Below are 18,720 nucleotides of genomic sequence, written 5' to 3'. Positions count from 1 at the left end.
GTGTCTCTGCCTCTCTCTCTCTCTCTCTCTCTCTCTCTCTCCTGTGTCTGTCATGAATAAATATATTAATTAAAAACAAAAACAAGGGGATCCCTGGGTGGCGCAGCGGTTTGGCGCCTGCCTTTGGCCCAGGGCGTGATCCTGGAGACCCGGGATCGAGTCCCACATCAAGCCCCCTGCATGGAGCCTGCTTCTCCCTCTGCCTGTGTCTCTGCCTCTCTCACTCTCTCTCTCTCTCTCTGTGACTATCATAAAAAAAAAAAAATTTAAAAAACAAAAACAAAAAAAAGAAGAGTCAGAGGCATGGCCAGGGGACAGTCCCTGTGGTCCAGGCTGGGAGCCCAAGAATGGATTCTGTAGAGAGTGGGTTCAAGGAGAGGCATGGAAAACTATGTCTCTCTACCCAAGCTGTGGAGTGGATTTCTAGCACCACTTCCTCAACAGCTTCTGCGTGGGGGGACTGAGTGCCTGGCAAGAGTCCCAGTGGCTTTGAAGACAGTAGGCATTTCCTGTGCAGGGCAGTGGCCTGGGGTAGGTTCTGATAGGTGGCTGCAGCAGGCATGAAAAGGCTCTTACACTAAATGAGAATTCAAGCTCCTGTGTCCTGGGATGAGGGGGCTCAGGAGAGGGCACAGGTGAATTAAAAACAACAACAACAACAACAACAAAAAGCCACTGTCGGAGCACATGGAAACCCAGCAGATTAATGACAGTGGATTTTCAGGGCAGTGCTTATCAGGCACCAGGCACTGTTCTATGAACTTCGTCTCAGCAACCCCATGGAGGTAGGACCACTTTTAGCCCCATTTTACAGAGAGGCAGATGGAGGCACAGAGAGGTTAAGAAGCCTACCCAAGGTGACACAGAAGGGGAACTGGAATTTGAAGCCCCTTCTGGGCTCTACCGCCTGGGCAAGTTACTCAGGCCAAGTCTGCTTCCAGAGCTGGTGCTCTGGCCCATATCCTTGCTGATGGAGCACCAATGTGCCTAACGATGCTCCCATCTTACACACAAGGGAATGTCCCCCAGGGGAGCTGAATAGTCTGCCCAAGTGTACAGCTAGTCTCTGTTGGACCCACAATGCCCACGTGGGTCCCACTCCCCAACTCCATCGGGCCCCAAGGTCTGGCAGTCTCCAATCTTGTGGACTTAACTGTCTCACTAGGGGTGTGCGTGGCTTACGCACCACTCACTCCTTTGGAAACTGACACAGGTTCTCTCAATAGTTTAAATGGTTGTGAATAATATATTTTCCAGCACATACCAAATGTTGACGTGTAAAAATGAAAGTGTTGTAGGCCTCTTTACCATCACCCAGTGGAATCTAGGCTCTGGTTTGGTAAAGGAACACACAAACGAGTTCTTCACTAACAGATGGGATTGTCCTTGCATTTCCATCCCACATCCACCCAGGATTTCATCCTAATGTCACATATTTCATGCTTCTGCATCTCATATTGATCACATTGTGTGGCAGTTTGATCCTAGTGCTCAAAGTGTTTAAAAGACTTTGGCTTGAGTTATCACTGCAATGATTTTTAGTACAAAATCAGTCGAACGATGTAAACAAAATGCTTTGCTAAATCATGTTTTAACATAAAAAATAAAGATTTGTTGGGAAGGTGGATGGGACCTCCGGTTCATCAAATAATAAATATCATTTATTAACAGAATGAAACCAGCTTCTATACCACTTTAAGTTCTGTTTTTCATTTTTGTAGATGGGAACACTAAGAAACCACGTTCACATGAAGACATCGATGGCAAAGAAAGGGCTTCAATATAGAAATGTTGTCTATACACTCTTCAAAGTCCTTCCGAGTTACCTGATTTAAAAAAAAAATCACAGGGGTGCTTGGGTGTCTCAGGGGTTGAGCGTCTGCCTTTGGCCCAGGGCGTGATCCCGGGGTCCCGGGAGGGAGTCCCACATCTAGCTCCCCTCAGGGAGCCTGCTTCTTCCTCTATGTCTCTGCCTCTCTCTGTGTGTTTCTCAGGAATAAATAAAATCTCAAAGAAGAATCACAAAATCTATCCATACAGTTATTATTAATGCTGTCAGCTGACAGCCCACTGAAATTCTCCCTCAGTTTTGTAGAAAGCAAATGACTGGCTAGCACCCGACTGGTAAATCGACTGTCACCACCCAGTCACTGAGTGACCTGCTTCCTTGGCAGCGCCAACAATTGTGGGAACTGGACCTTTGTTTGGCATCTGTAGGCATTTGCCTCCCAGAGCCACACACCATGATGCAATTCTGGGGGGGAGAAGGTAAGACGGAAGATGGGTGGTTGGGGAAGGGACAGAGGAGGATGAGAAGCAGGCCCCTCAGCACAGGGATGTTCTTAGGCCAAAGAGGGGAGGACCTAGAAACCGCCTTAGCACTGACCACATCTGAGTGCCATGGAAGTCTCTTGGCCCCAGAGGAACTGTGCTAGGCAGCGGGCCCTCCAGGAGGGGGACCTGGCCCCACTCAGCTGGCGTGTGGCTCCCTGTCACCCCAGTGTTGGCACAACTCTACCTACCCAATCTTGTCTAGAACCCTCGGATGTGCTCCACATACTACAGATTTAAGGAAAGGGCCCTGGTTCCAGCCAAGCACCAGACTATTGCTATTAGTGTTGGTGGTGGTAGTAAGGAGTCCATGCCCCCGGCCTACCTGTCAGTATGGTGTTGGCCTGCGATACCAGCAGAAAAGGTGTCTCTAGAGGATAATGGGGCTGGTGGGACTCACCTGCCACAGGTGTGTGAGATGTCCCCTTGGGTGCCCACCGTGCACACAGGACCTAGACTTTAGGGTCAGTTTTCTCCCAGCCAAGAAGTACGCCAGGCCTGGGGGGAGGCAGGGCAGGGGGAAAGTCTCAGAAGTCATTAGTCGAGGCTGAGTCCAGGGGTGTGAAATCAGTAAGGATCTTATAGCAAGGGAAAGACAAAACTCAAACTTGCTTTTTGGCTTCAGAAGGTGAGGCTCTGGACTCAGCATGCCTCCACCAGGCTTTGGGGCCTCTGGCCAGTCTCCTACCCTCTCTGGGCCTTGGAGAACGAAGCACTTGATGGCTTCTATGTCCCTTCCAGCCCAGAGGATCTCTGGTTCCAGGGCTCTGGCCAAAGATAGAGCACACCTGGGTCAGAGGTTGCTGGCTGCAGTCAGGTGAGGTGACAGGGAGGGCAAGCAATGGGTCACAGGCCAAAAAGACACACCAGAGCCAGAAGGGCTGACATATATGGGGACGTAGACACCCCTCCAGAGGGCAGGAGGCTCACGGTCCAGACAACTCCTGCAGTCTGAGCAAGTGGGGCGGAGGAATGGAAGTCAGCCACGCCAAAGTGTATGGATTAGTGGGGACAGGGTTCCAGTTTGGGAAGATGAAAAAAGTTCTAGAGACAGATGGAGGTGATGGGTGTACAACAATGTGAATGTCCTTAATGCCACCAAACTGTCCACTCTAAACTGGTTAAAATGGTAAATTTTGTCCTCTCTATATTTCCCCCCCATACACAAAAACCTCAGAGACCTTGAGTCAATTTAGAAATTCTCTCCCTCCAGAGGGCTGCCTTCAAAACCCAACTCCAAGGCACAGCTGCCCCAAACCCCCTGACCCTGCAGTAACGGGGTCCATGTCTTATCTAGCTGTGACCATTGTCATCTGGCTGGGAAGGGCTGGGGCTGGAATCACGATGAGTCATGCGAAGACACAATGCCGTTTGTGCAGGGACAATGCTGGGTGTGTTCTCACTGCTGAGCCTCTTTCTTTCCCTGCGTTGGCATTTCTTTGTTTGCTCAGCCTTGGAGTTTGCTCCCTGGCCAGGTCTGTGCCAATCTCAGCCCTGTGGTACCTACAGACCACTGTGTCTACCCTGTTTGGACAGGACACCCTCATACTTTGAAGCTGTAGACAAAGGACTTAGGAGCTCTAGGCTTTCCCACTCACAGAGTGGAGGGTCCTCAAGGCTTCCCCCCCCCAACAAACTCAGAACTCTAAACACCCTGCATTCACGTGGCATAGCTTCAAGGATCTCTTTCACCCTCCCTTTCTAGAACATGAAAGTGGTGTCAGCATCGGTGTGCTGGCAGCCAGCACCCGCTCATGCGAGCCAGTGGTGCACATCTTTCCCCAACTCCGCTCTCAGCCTGGAATCCGCCCCGGGTGGGTCAGCTACCCCACAGAAGCTGGCAAACATGACACATTAGGGCTTTTTTCCCCCCAGAGAGCTGGATGTCAAATATTTACCAGCACACTACTGGATTTAGGTAATAAATTATTCTAGGAATGATGAAGGCCACATCATTTCAAGACTCTCTAGAGAACACTGCATACCCGGAATCTCAAGACGGAAGACTATCAAATTTCCCACTCCAGAGACTTTTCATTTTCATTTCATTTTCCCACCCAGAAGGGAGCCCTCCACCGGCCTGTGCGGATGAACCATTCACCGGGAGTCAGCAACCTGACTTCCACCCCATACCTACTTCTCCCAGAGAGACCCCTCTGCAGGCCAGCCCCTTCCCACTTAGTACCCATGTTCAGACCATGTTTATTCTCCCCTACAAGTCTCTTAAGAGTTATGTAATATAGAGATGAGGCAGTTTTCCTGGTTTTGCAGGTGGGAATACGGCCCTAGAGAAATTACGAAGTACAGATGGGGAGTCTATTATGAAGCTGGAACTAGAATCTAGAACGGCCGTCCCGTACAGCTTTACAGCCTGTGCACTACATAACTCCAGAAGACACAATCCATTACAGACCTCACTGTATTCCGCCCTTGAGGCTCTGAAGCAGGGAGGCCATGAGAGCTTAGGTTAAAAGGGAGTTAAATCCCTATAATCATTGGGATACATTCTTTCTACTGCTACACTCTCACTTTCTGTGCTTTGTATCCTGTATGCATCAGGAAACAGACTCCCCGGCTAATTGTGGGGGCTCCACCCCCTTCTTGCTGGCATTTCAAGGAGGAAGGAGGGACTTATGGTCTCCATGAAAACCTAGGAACCTGGGATAAAACTTGTATGCGATTTTTGTTCACATTTCTTAATTTCTAACATTAAAAAAAAAAAAAGCTGTCTTCACTTAGGTAGGTTGAAATTGAACAACCTGCCCCATGTTATAAGCCTGAGGGGCAGTCTCTTTCTTTGTACAGAGATCTTCAGCCTAAAAAAAGTCAAAGGGGATGCCCATCCCTAACTCGGGCTGCCTATCTTGGTGGCAACCCCCAATTGGGATTTCACTCTGCACTGCCCAACAGCCCTACACCGGGGAGAGGAAAACATGATAGTTCTGGGTTAGGGACTTGGAGCAGGAAAAGAAAATAAAGTTAAAGCCAAGCACTTCATCATGCAGCCGAAGGGGATTTGAGAAACTCCATGATAAGGCCCAATCCTTCCATCCTTCAGATACCCTAGGCCCTTTCAGGAATGCGTTGAAGACAGGCCAAATAATCCTGACATTCCAAAACTCAGAAGTCATCCTTACCCCCCTCGGAGAGCTTTGGCAGCCCACCCTGGAAGAGCAACTCTGGCAGGCAGGGCTGGGGGCACTCAGAGGACATGAGACACAGTGGCTGGGGACCTGACGATCCTCAATGCTAGGAGCATGGCCCTGTGTGCAAACTCACTCCTTAGGGAAGGGGCAGGGGGGTGGCATTGAAGAGAGCAGGGCCTTGCCTGGGGCAGCTCTAGCTGTGGTCACCTCTCTCCACATCCTGCCCTGGGACGATTCTGCAGAAGTTTGCCCTGACCCTGGGCCAAACACCCCACAGACACGCTGGCCCACTCTGACAATATTTCTCAGGTGGGCTGCTGCCCTTCCCTGTTAAGAGCAACTCCCCATGGCTGATCTCAGATCATAGTCCAGGAAGAAAACATTTTCCTCTGGGATGACAGAAAGGTACTGCTCTTCCTATCCTTGGAAGCTCAAACTTTTCTGCCCCTTTTCAAGACAGAACAGCCTGGTGGTTGAAAACAACCCCAGGTGCCAGAAGGCACGAGTTTAAAACCCAGGTCACCATTTGAGAACTCCCTGACCTTGGCTGAGTTCTGGCTCTGTGCTAAATCCAGGCCCTGGTCACATGCAAAATGCATCAATGATTTATGTCGGAGAAAAACACTGCCAGTTATAACTGTAAGATGTCAGCAACTGTGACACATCCTATCAGCCAAGATGCTACAATGTAAAAACAAAAACAAAAACAAAAACAAAAAACAAAAAAACTATATATATATATGTATATATATATATATATATATGTATATATATATATCACAGAATAGACCAAATATAGCACTTAAGGTAAAGCAGGACAATAACAGGCACCTGCTTTTCACTTTGGGAGAACCGAGTTAATACATCAAAACAGGGTCTGGCACAGAGGAGGCGGTATGGAAGGTTAGCTGGCATCCTCATATCATCGTCTGGAAGCATGGGCCACAGGAATTTTTCATAACCTCATTAAAATCACGGTGGGGAAAGTCCTACAGCAAATCCCTGGCAGGCAGCACGTTTTTCAGGGAAAAAGCAAGCATATGGAGGCGGCTCGATCTGGGTTTGAATCCTAGCTACTCTTCTCACCGGAGGCGATTACTTTGATTCTCTGAGCCTGTTTTCGTTACTATCAACAGTGGGCAAGACACAATATCCTATTGGCTTATCTTTAGGATTAAATACGTTAATGTATACCTAGCCCCGGGCATAAAACAGACATGAACAGATGCATCTTGTCATGTGGGTACTGAGTGCTTTTCCTACACACTAGCTGGAAACGATCCGTGGAATCACCACAGATCAGGAGACACCATCCCACGAAAGAGAAGACCCAGAAAAGTAGTGCCGAACACCAGTATTCTGTTGGCTTAACAAATCGTGTCTGTGAACACGGCTGGTGTGGGAGACGAGGAGCCCTACCACGCTCGGCCCGGGAACAGCCGTGTGCTGAGTCTGGTCAGCTCACAGCCGTTCTCACTTTGAGAAGCCGGACGGCGGATGAGGGATGTCACCTGTGCTCTGGCGCCCAGTGTCCCTGAACACACTGGGTGGGGCCAACCCACATGAGGTGGCTGAGACAGGAGGGAGGGGAATGGTGGTGCAGCCCACAAGTGCCCCAAGGCTCCAGTGAGGTCCGGGGCGCAGAGGGGACAAGGCAAGGGGCCCCGCCAGAAGGCTGCGACCCCCAATAGCAGCCCAGCCGACAGCTCAGCCCGAGGGTCCCATATGAGCAAGGACACCTGCTTGTTCCTGTGAGTTCTCAGCCTGTGAGTCAGACTATGTGGCCCCTTTTCTGCATGCACTTTCCCTTCCTCTCGCTCACACCCCATCCTCGGTGTCCGACGACAGGTGCTCGGGGGCTCTTCTCTCCTTGCCAATGTGCCCTGTCCCGGCTCTTCTCCCAAGCCACCCAGTGAGTCCGGGGGCTTCTGACCTCTCGCATCCACCCCTTCTAGAGCACGGATCCCCTGTAAACAACATACAGCCCCCTGGGTGGCCCCTCCCAGACCTGACTTTGGAAAAACTCAGGTCCTGGAGGGCAAATAATGAAGGTGAGCTTCCTTTGCACACATTCTCCTCCTCCACCAGCACAGACAGGTGAGAACCAGGCTGCGTTCATTCACCTTGACCTCCTCCCTGGCATGGAGAAGCAGGCTCAGCCAAATAAAGGAACATTTTAAAAGATCATAACAGCTAAAATAAAATGCCTAAATCCGGCAGCCTTTCCAAACGAACACAAGAGAAGCTCTGCCCGGCGCCCTGAAAGTCTAGCATCAGACGTTCTGACAGCTGCTGTTTGCCGGAACGGGTGGGTACTCACCAGATCTCAACCTGAGCTCCCCCAAGCAGCCGTAAGCATCCGTGAGCTTCCCATACTGGCCCTTAATGACCTCCTTCTCTTCCGGAGCTGGGGGAGAAACACATCACAGACAACATCAGCCCCGGGCTCCTGTTGAGTTCATTCACCGCAGCCTTCCAATCTGGCTCCCACCCACTCGAAAAAGAAAACGCAGAGACAAAAGCTCGGCCTCGAGTAACGTGTGTGGAGGTTTTATGATCAGCGAATCACCAGGCTGCAGAGATTTAGACCTTCCCACAAAAAGCTTGCTCTCTGGAAGCGCCCACAGCTCCCTGGGGGCTGGGGAGAGTGAGGAGAGTCCCCAGCTAGGCTGCCGGGAGGTGCTGGGGTTCCAGCCAGGTGCAGGTGCCGCAGGCCCAGCCCCGTCTACAGGCTCAGAATCAGGAGTGAGTCATCGCTGCCCGATGGGGTGGACCTTCCTTCCTAAATATTGTTCAGTGGGGGCTCGGCCCGCAAGTGCCCACCTGCCTGCAGGGACCTGCTGACGCACAGGAGAGGCTGCACAGAAGACCCACGTGCCGCTGGTACCCCGGCCTGGGCCCAAGGCGGCTCCCTGCAAGCTGCAGGAGCAGGGCCCCTGAGGTCTTCAGCATTCGCCACCAGTGCCAAGGATAAGACACAGCCTTGGGTGGAAGCAAAAGAAGATAGCAGACCCGACAGATGGAAAGATCCTTCGGAGCTGGGAGCCCTTGACCTGCAAGGACACCAGAGACCCATCTGGCATGGAGGGTGGCAGGGCCCTTGGGTCCTTCCTCTGATGAATGTTTCTATATTCAGAGAATGAAATATCAATCCAAAATCATCTCAAATAAGGGGCCAGCAGACACCATTAGGGAGGCTTACTAGGTAAGCAGTCACTCTGCCTCTGAATTACTGTGATAGATGGGCTCTTAACCTGGGGTGACAGAGGGAGGCCCAGCAGACACGGCCACTCCACGGGAGAGGGTTTGGGGGAATCGGTATGACCTCTGCAACTGTGCGCAAATTTCTGGATGTATTTTTATTATGGGGCTGAGAGCTGCTGTTTTGCTCAGAATCACAAAGGAGTTAGTGACGCTGAAGAGGTTAACAACCAGTTTACTAAGTCACATTCCCCGCTCCCTCCCCCATACTCAGAGGAATTGTTTGGATTGATTAGAATTTGTTAGGGGGGCCAGGGGGCATAACCTAAAGCTAATTATGAGCAGGACTGGGGGGACAGTCCCACCTACTCCCTCACCCAGGTTCAGAGAAGGGGCAGCCGCAGGGAGCGTGAGTCACCAGTCTTCTGCTGCTGCTGCTGTGGTGACAAATGACCAGACCCACTGGCTCAAAACAACACACATCCGTGCATTGACAACTGTGCAGGTCAGAAGTCTCTGAAATGGGTTTTACTAGGTTAAAATCCGTGTTGGCAGGATTGCATTCCTCTGGAAGCTCTAGGAAAGAACCTGTTTCCTGGCACTCCCCAGCATCTCCAGCCCGTCTGCATCCCTGGGCTCCTGGCTGCTGCCCATCCTCTTCAAAGCCGGCAACAGCCTCACTCTGGCCTCTGCTCCCACCTTTCCTTCTCATTCTCTCTTTCTCTCCTGCTTCCTTCCTCTCTCTTTTTTAAAAAGATTTTTATTTATTTGAGAGAGAGAGCAAGAGAGAGCAGACAGGGGCAGGGCAGAGCGAGAGGGAGGAGCAGGCTCCCCGCTGAGCCCAACATGGGGCTCAATCCCAAGGACCCTGGGATCATGACCTGAGCTGCAAGCAGATGCTTAAACAACTGAGCCACCCAGGCACCCACCCACCCTCCCTCTTTTAAAAGCCCCTGTGAGTACCCTGGGCCCACCCAGGTAACCCAGGACAATCTCCACATCTCAAGCCCCTTCACTAAATCAAATCTGCAAAGTCCCCTTTGCCATACAAGGTAACAGTCACAGGGATTACGGATGAGGATGCTGATATCTAAGGGGCCCCCAGGTGGCTCTAACCCATTTCTCGGAGGCCATAGGCCTCCGGCTCCCACACTGATGATGGGTGAGGGGGACGAGGTAGCTTCTCCATTCCCTGCATCTGCGCCTGGCTGCGCAATGAACACCACCCTCTGCCCAGAGGTGATGGCAAGTTCACTGCCGAGGGTCAGACACTGCGTCCTGTGCCTACAGAGTCCTCTGGAAATGGGCCTGCTCGCTGCTCTAGGACAGGTAAATCCTGTGAAATCCTAATCCTGCAGGCCACAGGCCATCCAGACTGGGGTCTCCTGCACACAGGTGCTGTAGGCAGGGCCAGGATCCTGGCCCTCATCTCAAGACACACATTGATAAAGCAAGAGAATAATTTTGACACACAAAAAATATATATGTCAGCCCTCAGAGCTTTACAAAGCCTTCACACAGAATCCTGAAGCCTTAGTATCACCTGGTTCTCATTTTGTTAACCAGCAACAAGGAGGCCTTTATATATTCATTTACCTCCGCAAATCATCCTGAGAAAATAAAATAAAACATCCAGGAAACTGCTCACTGAAGTGCTGTGGTCAAGTTCACACTCCAGGGGTGGGAATGTGCCCACGGGGAGAAGCTGTGGCAACAGAACTGGCCGCTTGCCCTGCTGGATCGCAGGTGACAAGTGCATGCATCACAGCCCCTGTCACCAGGAACGTTTAGCCAATACAAGTAACAAAGACTCTTAACCTCTTATTCAGCAGACAAACCAACACACCTCAGGGCCACCAGGTCCCCTTTCTGCCGGACTTTGCACCTGGGAACTCGCAGTAAGCCTCCACCTCACTGGCCTCAAACAACACGTGACCATCTCATAGGGCCGAGGGCCAGAGGGCTGAAGCAGGTGTGGGCAAGGCCCGTCGCTCGGAAGGCTCTAGGGAAGGAGCCCGCCCGGCCTCCTCCTGCTTCTGGCTCTCAGCTCGGTGCTCCTCCTGCCTTCCTCCAATTCGCATCCCCATCTTCTCCTGGCCTTTGTGTGCATGTCCCTGTGTCTTGTCCTCTTCTTAAAAGGACACTTGGCATATTGGATCTGGGATTCATCATATGATGTCATCTCATGTCACTGAATTGCATCTGCAATGACTATCTCCAAATTCGGAGATACTGCAAATTAGGACTTTGACATATCTTTTCTCGGGGACACATGTGAACCCATAACACTTGGTCACTTTTTCATGTGGTGAGCCAGTCTTTTTAAAGCCTAGACTTGCTGGCAAGCTGTCTCTCCTAGAAGCTGATTTTCTCTTTTCCATGCACTTCTCTCCAATGCTCCCTCTGACCCTCAGTGTATAAGGGGGAATGGAACGTTCTGCTCCCATAATGCAGCCCCCCACCCCACTGCCTTTTCTGCCCCACCCCCAGAGCTCCCAGTGGCCTGGCCTTTCAGGCAGTCTGTTCCAAAATCACCCGACATCCCTGCTAGTCCCAAACAACTGTATTCCCTCAGTTAGGTTTTAAGGAAGAAGAAATCCATTCTGCTCTTCAAAAGGGAGCCACAGATGGAATGTCTACAATAGCAACAGGCAGGTAATGAATGAATGAAGCTGCTAGAGGGGGCCCCAGGGGACCAGAGGACACATACCCCCTCTAATGGGTGCAGATGGTCAGTCCCATGCCAACCCGGTGCCAGCGAGCCTCTCGTTTTTTGAGAGAAAGACACTCCTGATTTTTCAGTGTTGGCAACCAATCCAAGTTTATTTTAAGCATCGTGTGGGCTGAACACACACCTCTGCAGACTGCATTTGGCCTGCCCATTTGCAACTTCTGTCCTCCCTTACTTAATGTTTCGAAAATAGACTATTCTTGTCTTTCACACTTTTGTTGCATTTCCTGTAGGTTTCTCCATGTTAGAGTGCCTTTCCTTCCCCTCCCACTGGCCACAAATTTCCAGCCTTTAAGGAACGTCCCCTCGTGTACTTTCCAACCTCTTCTTCATTCACCCCTTGGCCCCTGGGACTCAGCCATGCAGCCAGAGACAGCGTCGTGAGAGCTTGCCATGGCTGGCACTGTCCTAGACACAAATACAGCAGCGAACCAAACAGACAAAAACCCCTGCAGAGCAGAGCTGGCCAAGGCAGGCATTTGGCAGTGGCAAAGAAGGAACGTGTGTCATGAATGGATGTGAGATGACAGTGGAGGCCAACCCGGGAGGGAGTGGGAGCCAGGAAGAGTGGCACGGCCAAGGCATATCCACAAAGGCAGAGTGGTGGGGCCTACTCGGTGCAAGCTTCCTGCCAAGAGGAACAGACAAGCTCAATAAGCACAATACAGACAGTGATAGCAGCTAAGGAGAAAAAGTGAGCAGGGAAGGAGGCGTAAAGTGTGTGGGTTGTGCGTGTAGGTGTGTGTGCACGCACGTGTGTGAAATTTTACATACTATAATCTGAGAAGACCTCGCTGCAGGGGCGACTTTTGAAAGCAGGCAGGAAGGAAATGACAAGGATGGCTGAATGATGGTGGGGAGGCCACTACAGGCCCAGGAGATGTGTAAAGGTCCTGAGGCAGAAGCATTCCTGACTATCCAAGGACCAACAAGAAGCTTCGAGGCTGACAGAGGAAACAGCATGGAGGACACATTGTAAAGACCTTTGTAGGTCATAGAAAGACCTGGGGTTTCACTCTGAGTGACAGGGAGCCGTTGCAGGGTTTGGAGGATTGCTCTGGCTGCTCTGTTGAGAACAGATCCTAGGGGGGGCAGGGGGGAAAGCAAGGAGACCCCCGCAACAATCCAGGCAAGAGAAGATAATAGCTTAGACCAGGGTGGTAGCAATGGAGGTGTTGAGAAATAGTCAAAGTCTGGACACACACATACACACAGATACATATACACAATTTTTTACTATGGATATTTCCAAAGAAAAATGGAGTACTGGAGCAATGCTGTGGACCCACCCACACTACCATGTACCCACCACCACCCTAGCTATCAGCTCTCATACCCCTCACCACTCTCCTATACCTCCCATCAGTGGGTCTCATAATGTGGACTGCAGACAATACGCATCAACCAGCCTTAGAAATACAACTGATCGGGCCCACCACAGCCCTACAGAGTCAGAAACTCTGGCCATGAGACACAAACATCTGTTTTAATGAGTCCTCCATGTGAAAATCATTGCCCTAGATTACTGTGAGTAAATCCCAAACTTCCTAGCATTTCATCTATAAATAATTCTGTAAGAATCTCTGAAAGATAAGGCCTCCTTTAAAAAATGTAACCACGATACCATTATCACATCTGAGAAAAACTTAGCCATAATTCCTTAACATCGCCAGATATCTGCATATATTTTGAAGCTCAAATCAAAAGGATTTGTGGACAGATTTGATGTGGGATATGAGAGAAAGACAAGGTCCAAGGATGAAGCCAAGTTTTTCTCCTGGATAATGGGAAGGCTGGAGCAGCCGTCACTGGGATGGAGGAGCCTGGAGGCCACACTGAGAGCTCAGGTCAGACCGATGAGCCTGCTGTGCAACCAGGTGTCCCAGTACAGACATCGAGGGCAGAGCTGTGCCAGCCTGGAGTCCTGCAAGGAAGTCCAGCTGAGCTGAAGACACAAACGGGGGCCCCCCCACAAACAGAAGGTACTCAAAATCTGGAGAATGGAAGGGATCACCTGGGAAGAGAGTGGCAGAAACAGTGTGTTCAAAAGTTAAGGAGAATGAAATATCCAAAGAGCTGTAAGGAAAACCAGAAATGCGTGGTGTCCTGGAGGTCGGAGAAGAAAGTGTTTGAAGGAGGCAGGCGTGGTCAGCAAGTTCAGATGCTGCTCTATATTCCATCACATGAGGACAGAGTGTCTGTCCTTCCAGTTCAGCACTGGTAGCCAGAAAGGAGCAGTGTCAGGGGAGTTCAGAGACAAGAAGCTGAATGGAGAGGGAGGAACAGAGACTGTGTAGAGACAATTCTTTGAGGAACCCTGTGTGTGTGTGTGTACATGAGCATACATGTGGATATATGTGTGTATGCATGTGCATGTGTGTATGTGTCCGTGTATATGTGCATATGTGTATATTATGTGTGTGCATGTATGCATGTGCATACATGTCTATACATGTGTACATATGTGTATGTGTGTGCGTGTGTATATATGTCTGTATGTGTGCACGTGTGTATATCTCTGCATATATCTGCACATGTGCATTGCATTTGTGTATATATCTGTGCATGTGTGTATACATGCACGCATGTATATATCTATATATGTGTGCATGCATGTATGTGTGCACATGCATGCGTGGTATGTATGTGTATATGTGCATCTGTGTATGCGTGTTTGTGTGTATATATGTATATGTGTGTATGTATGTATGTATACATGCATGTGTATATACACATGTGCATGTGCACCCACACGCACATGCTGTGGAAATGCTCTGGGACAGTAAAATCCAATGTCGTAGGAGAGGGGGAGCTGCTGCAGCAATGCTCCAGAGCAGGTCAGTGGAATCCGATGTCTAAGTGGGGACCACCCTCAGAAACAGTCCATCCATGCTTAATAAAAGACAAGGGAGCAGACACCAGCCAGATGGCAGGGGGCGGGGGGGGGGGTTGGAAAGGCAGCCACCATGGCATAGGTAGTGTGGACATCCCCTCCCAAATGTTTTCATGCTTCAGTGCAGGGAGAGGCAAGTCCAGCAGCTAAGAGTGAGGAGGAGGAGGAAGAGGAGGAGGAGGAGGGGGAGGAGGAGGAGGAGGAGGGGGAGGAGGAGGAAGAGGAGAGCGGCAGAGCTGAGAGGTGGGAAGATGCGGACAGCCCATTGGGACAGTCACTGCAGGACCCACCTGGAATCAGGGATCATGAAGCAGAAATGACATCTACCAGCATGACAATGGGTCTCTGGAAATTTCCAGCTACACAGAGGCCGGTTCAGGAGAGGAGAGGATCTCACTGCGGTATCAGCAAGGGAGGGACAAGGGAGCACAGGGGGAGGTGCAAGCAGAGCTAGTGGCTGGGACCCACAAAGCCAAAGGAGAGGCATGGGGGACACTGTGGGACCGTGGAAAGGTGGCAGGGTCAGGGACACAGTCCTAGCAGAGTCAAAGAGCACCCAACTGGGGAACCAAGGGCTGTGCTGAAAAAGTGGGGGTAGTGGGTGTTTGACACAGATAGTGGGGGGACTAGAGCACAGCTGGGGGAGAGTGGTCAAACCAGGGTGGAGGACACACCTGTTGAGGGGAGGTCAGGGAGTCCAAAGCCAAGGGCTGCAGCAGGATCACCATGACAGCTGAAGGTACCAAGAATGAGAGCAAGCTTAGCATCAGGGAGACTGGTGGCGAACGAGGTAAAATCACCAGGGAGCCAGGTAATCCCAACACAGGGCAATGGGTGACAGTCTTCCTGGTGTGTGTGGGCAAAGGGTTAACAGAACCTGCAAGAGAACTGACCTTAAGTTAGCATTCTAGCCCTGTCTCTGTGGTAACCTGATAAAAGTTATCTAAGTTACTAGACAGTATGGCTTATGATTAAAAATAGTCCTGACTGGTAGAAGGCATCCAGGCTGACAGGAACCACGGGTGACCTATAATAACTATGACAGGGCCATGTGGACTTTCTGGGAATGAATGGGCCTGTCCTTTGAGGGGACCCTGGAAGCTGGGGCTGGTGTGCTCTATTCTTAAAACCCAGGCCACGCAGGCCATGTTCCTGGTCTGCAGACAGCCAGTCCAGATCAATAAGCAAACTAACCGCACACATTTCTTTCTCTCATAATATATTCCACAATAACACTCCATAAGGAAATTCGAGTGAAGCCCAGCCCACAAGTCACAGAAATAAGTAGGTCAATTTAACAATGCTGACAGTCCAAGACCGAGGTACCATTTGTGGCTGCTGCATTCTTGTGCATGATTTTAAACCATCTTCTAGTATTTCAGGGTCTCAAGAGGACAGCATCATCCAGATCAAGGTCAGTGTCTCCTTCAGGAGTTCAATTCAGACTGGCTTACGCTGTTCCTTCCAGGGTTACCAGTTTAGAGCTAAAGCAGCTCTTCAGAAAGACAATGGGTTTTCTCGGGGTGGGGCGGATGAGGTTTAGGAGGGTTGCTAAGCAAAGTGCAAATCAAAACATCAGTCGTAACGAAGCTTGAGAGCTATGATGAGAGCCAACTGGGCATACGCACGGCAGCCCCAATAAGAAACTTTCCTGTACTCCCCACTGCTGCTCTCTCTCACCAAAAAAGTCCAGGCCACGCAAAAGAGCCAGCGGGGGGAGGGCGGCGAGGTGGGCCCCCGAAAACACATGACCTAAGCAAATGCGCTGCCTCCCACCAAGGCCGTGTTAGCCTGCGCAAACCAACCCGAGAAAATAAAAGGGAAATTTATCATCTCCTGCAGCCACAGCTGGAAAAACATCTGTGAGGCAGGGGTGGGCCCCTCCACGCTCCCCTCCCTGCACTGAGGTCTGCTGTGGCTGCAACCAGGCCCGAGGAGGAGGCGGGCTCCTCAGACAGGAGGGCTGGAGTGCAGGCCTGTACGCAGCCTTCAGAGCCGAGTCCTTTGTCTACACTGAGCATGCTTCGGACAGAGCCTGGGGACAGGGGCCGTAGGGCCGGTGGGTGGCTCCCTACAGCACCCAGCAGCACGGGGAGGGCCAGGCAGCCCTCCCCCCCACCAGGGAGCCAGGGGGAAGTGGAAGATACCTGTTTCTCTGCAAACGTGTGTGTGTGTTCACTGTACACGTGGGGGCGGATCCCATAGACCAGATCCCTGGGGGCAGTGTTCATAGCCTAACCACAGATCTCATTCCTGGGCCTTCCATCTCTCCCTGCCACCCCAGGCTCTCCTCCTGGACCAAGTCCTGATGCGTCACCTCCTCATACAACAAGCTCTGCAGTTTGCTTCCTATGAGTAACAAATTAGGTCTGCCAGCCCGGGCCTGGGGCTGGAGGTTGTAGTACAACTACTTTTCCAGTATCCTCTCTGACTGACAACCCAAACCAGCTCCTCAGTACATCCTCTCTTCTCCTCCTCCCCCAATTATCGGTCCATCTGAACGGCCCCTCCCAGCCCGGCTACTACCCTGCCTCACAGCTTCCTCCCTTGCAGAGAAGCATCACTTCCACACACACACGTGTGTGTGCAGGCCCACAGGCACCCCTTTAGAAGCCATGTAGTGTGATGCATATATAACTTCTTATGCTACATGAGTGCCAGTGGGAGCTGGAAGGAGGGGGGAAGTCACACCCTTTCCTGCTACAACTTCATCACTCATCAGAGATTCCAGGTGCACATTCCGTGCAGGGTACAGCTCTGAGCACCCAGGAGAACTGCAGCCAGGCAGGACCATGGCGGGGCGGGGGGTGGGGAGCGTCATCTAGGGAAGGAGGTGTGATCACCTGGGGGTGTTTCTGGACAGGGGACACAACTTAGCGGGATCCAGCGAGGTGGAAGTCATGGGGACCTGGATAGAGGGCATCAGAGGAGCCGTGAGCACCAAAGCCTGGCCGAAGCGCGTCCGGAAGGATGGAGGATGGGAGGAGGGGGAGCGGCCACAGCACGCGTGGACAGAGAGAAAGGAGATGAGGGGTTGAGGCAGGGACGATACACCACTGTCTGCTGGTTTAATGGTGGAAATCACCCAGCTAGGAAGGAAAGGGGGAAAGAGGGGCCTATTTTGTCCTCCCCAACCCTGGCCTTTCTGAATGGGATGCCATACCTTCCGCCTGCCCTAACCTCTGGCAATGGTGGCCCCCTCCGACTTTCTGTCCTTCCTGGTAATGCCACAGCTGTGGGGCATGCCCCAGGCACCTGAGCTCTGCCCTGATGTTCCCAGCACATTGAGCCTGGCTTGAACCCAGCAGGTGTGTCCCCGAGAGGACAAGTCAAATCTGGGTTTATCTGGAAGCCTGTGCGGCTGACCTGGGAGCCAGTGCACAAGAGCAGTAAATGTCTCCTGGGAGAGGGGTCAAGGCCTAAGGGGAGAGACAGGTGGGAGGCACAGCTACAGGGCCAGGGGGGAGGGGTGACACTGGGTGGCATGCAGTGTCTGTCCCGGGGCCTCCAAGCCTGAATCACAGGAAGGAGATGGCAAGAAAAATAGGAGAGTACCAGCGCTCATCCGTCCAGCACTGTGTACAGCCCGAAGCAGAGGGGCAGTGCTGGCTCCGTGGCTTCGGCCATTCGCATCTTTCGAGAATGACTTAGATATCCTTTGTCATCTTTTCTGGTGAACTAGTTGTCCTTCTTTGTGATCTACAGGCACTCTTTTATACCCAATGATTATCGGTCTTTGACCCTTTTATATGTTGCAAGTGGTTATACACAGCTTCTTGCCAGGCTGCTGCTTGTTTTTAAACTACCTTTATGGTGTCTTCTGATATGCTGGAGTTTTAAATATTTATGTAGTCCAATCTGTCAGCCTGAAACAGAGTGAAGCCTGAGCAGGAAGTCCTAGGGTACTGTTAATGCTCTGTTTCCAGATCTCACCCTGATCATGTGGGTGTGTTCGCTTTGTGAAAATTCATGGAGCTGTACATTTAGGATTTGTTCATTTTTCTATGTATGTTATACTTCCATAAAAAATATTTCTTCAATCTGTCAGGTTCCTTTATCTTTTTGACTTCTGAGTTTTATGCTTTGTTTAGAAAGGCCTTCTATACCATAAATCTGTGAATGCTGCTCCTTTGTGTTTTTCTAAGACTTTAAAAGTTGGGGCTCTTTATGTTTGACCTTAAAGGCCTTTGTAATTTGCTTTAATGTAAGATATAATGTACGGCTCTAACTTAATTAGCATCCTCATGGGCTTAACAATACCTAGGAACCCCATAAAGATTCCTATGTTACTAGATAACATTGCTTATGGTAAAAATGATATTTGTTGGCCAATTGCTCCCGGACAGGGAAGAACCATAGATGAATTAAACATGCTGGTGAGGACACCAGGCTCGGGGCTTGGGTGAAGTCTGGAATCT

At 50.9% G+C, this 18,720-nt stretch overlaps 1 protein-coding gene across 2 annotated transcripts in view; it reads right to left on the bottom strand.

Moving 5' to 3' along the window:
* Positions 1-18,720, bottom strand: part of SYNJ2 (synaptojanin 2) — a 101,624-nt gene that overhangs the window by 69,309 nt on the left and 13,595 nt on the right. For both annotated transcript variants that reach the window (XM_055310804.1, XM_055310805.1), the window contains exon 2: positions 7,798-7,884. In XM_055310804.1, coding sequence (XP_055166779.1) covers positions 7,798-7,884 — 87 coding nt within the window. The remainder of the gene's footprint in view (positions 1-7,797; positions 7,885-18,720) is intronic.

Source organism: Nyctereutes procyonoides, unplaced genomic scaffold (genome assembly GCF_905146905.1).
Source record: "Nyctereutes procyonoides isolate TBG_1078 unplaced genomic scaffold, NYPRO_anot_genome, whole genome shotgun sequence".
Classification (NCBI taxonomy): Eukaryota; Metazoa; Chordata; class Mammalia; order Carnivora; family Canidae; genus Nyctereutes; species Nyctereutes procyonoides.
The sequence above is the reverse complement of the archived record's forward strand: the minus strand, read 5'-3'. Positions and strand labels throughout refer to the sequence as shown.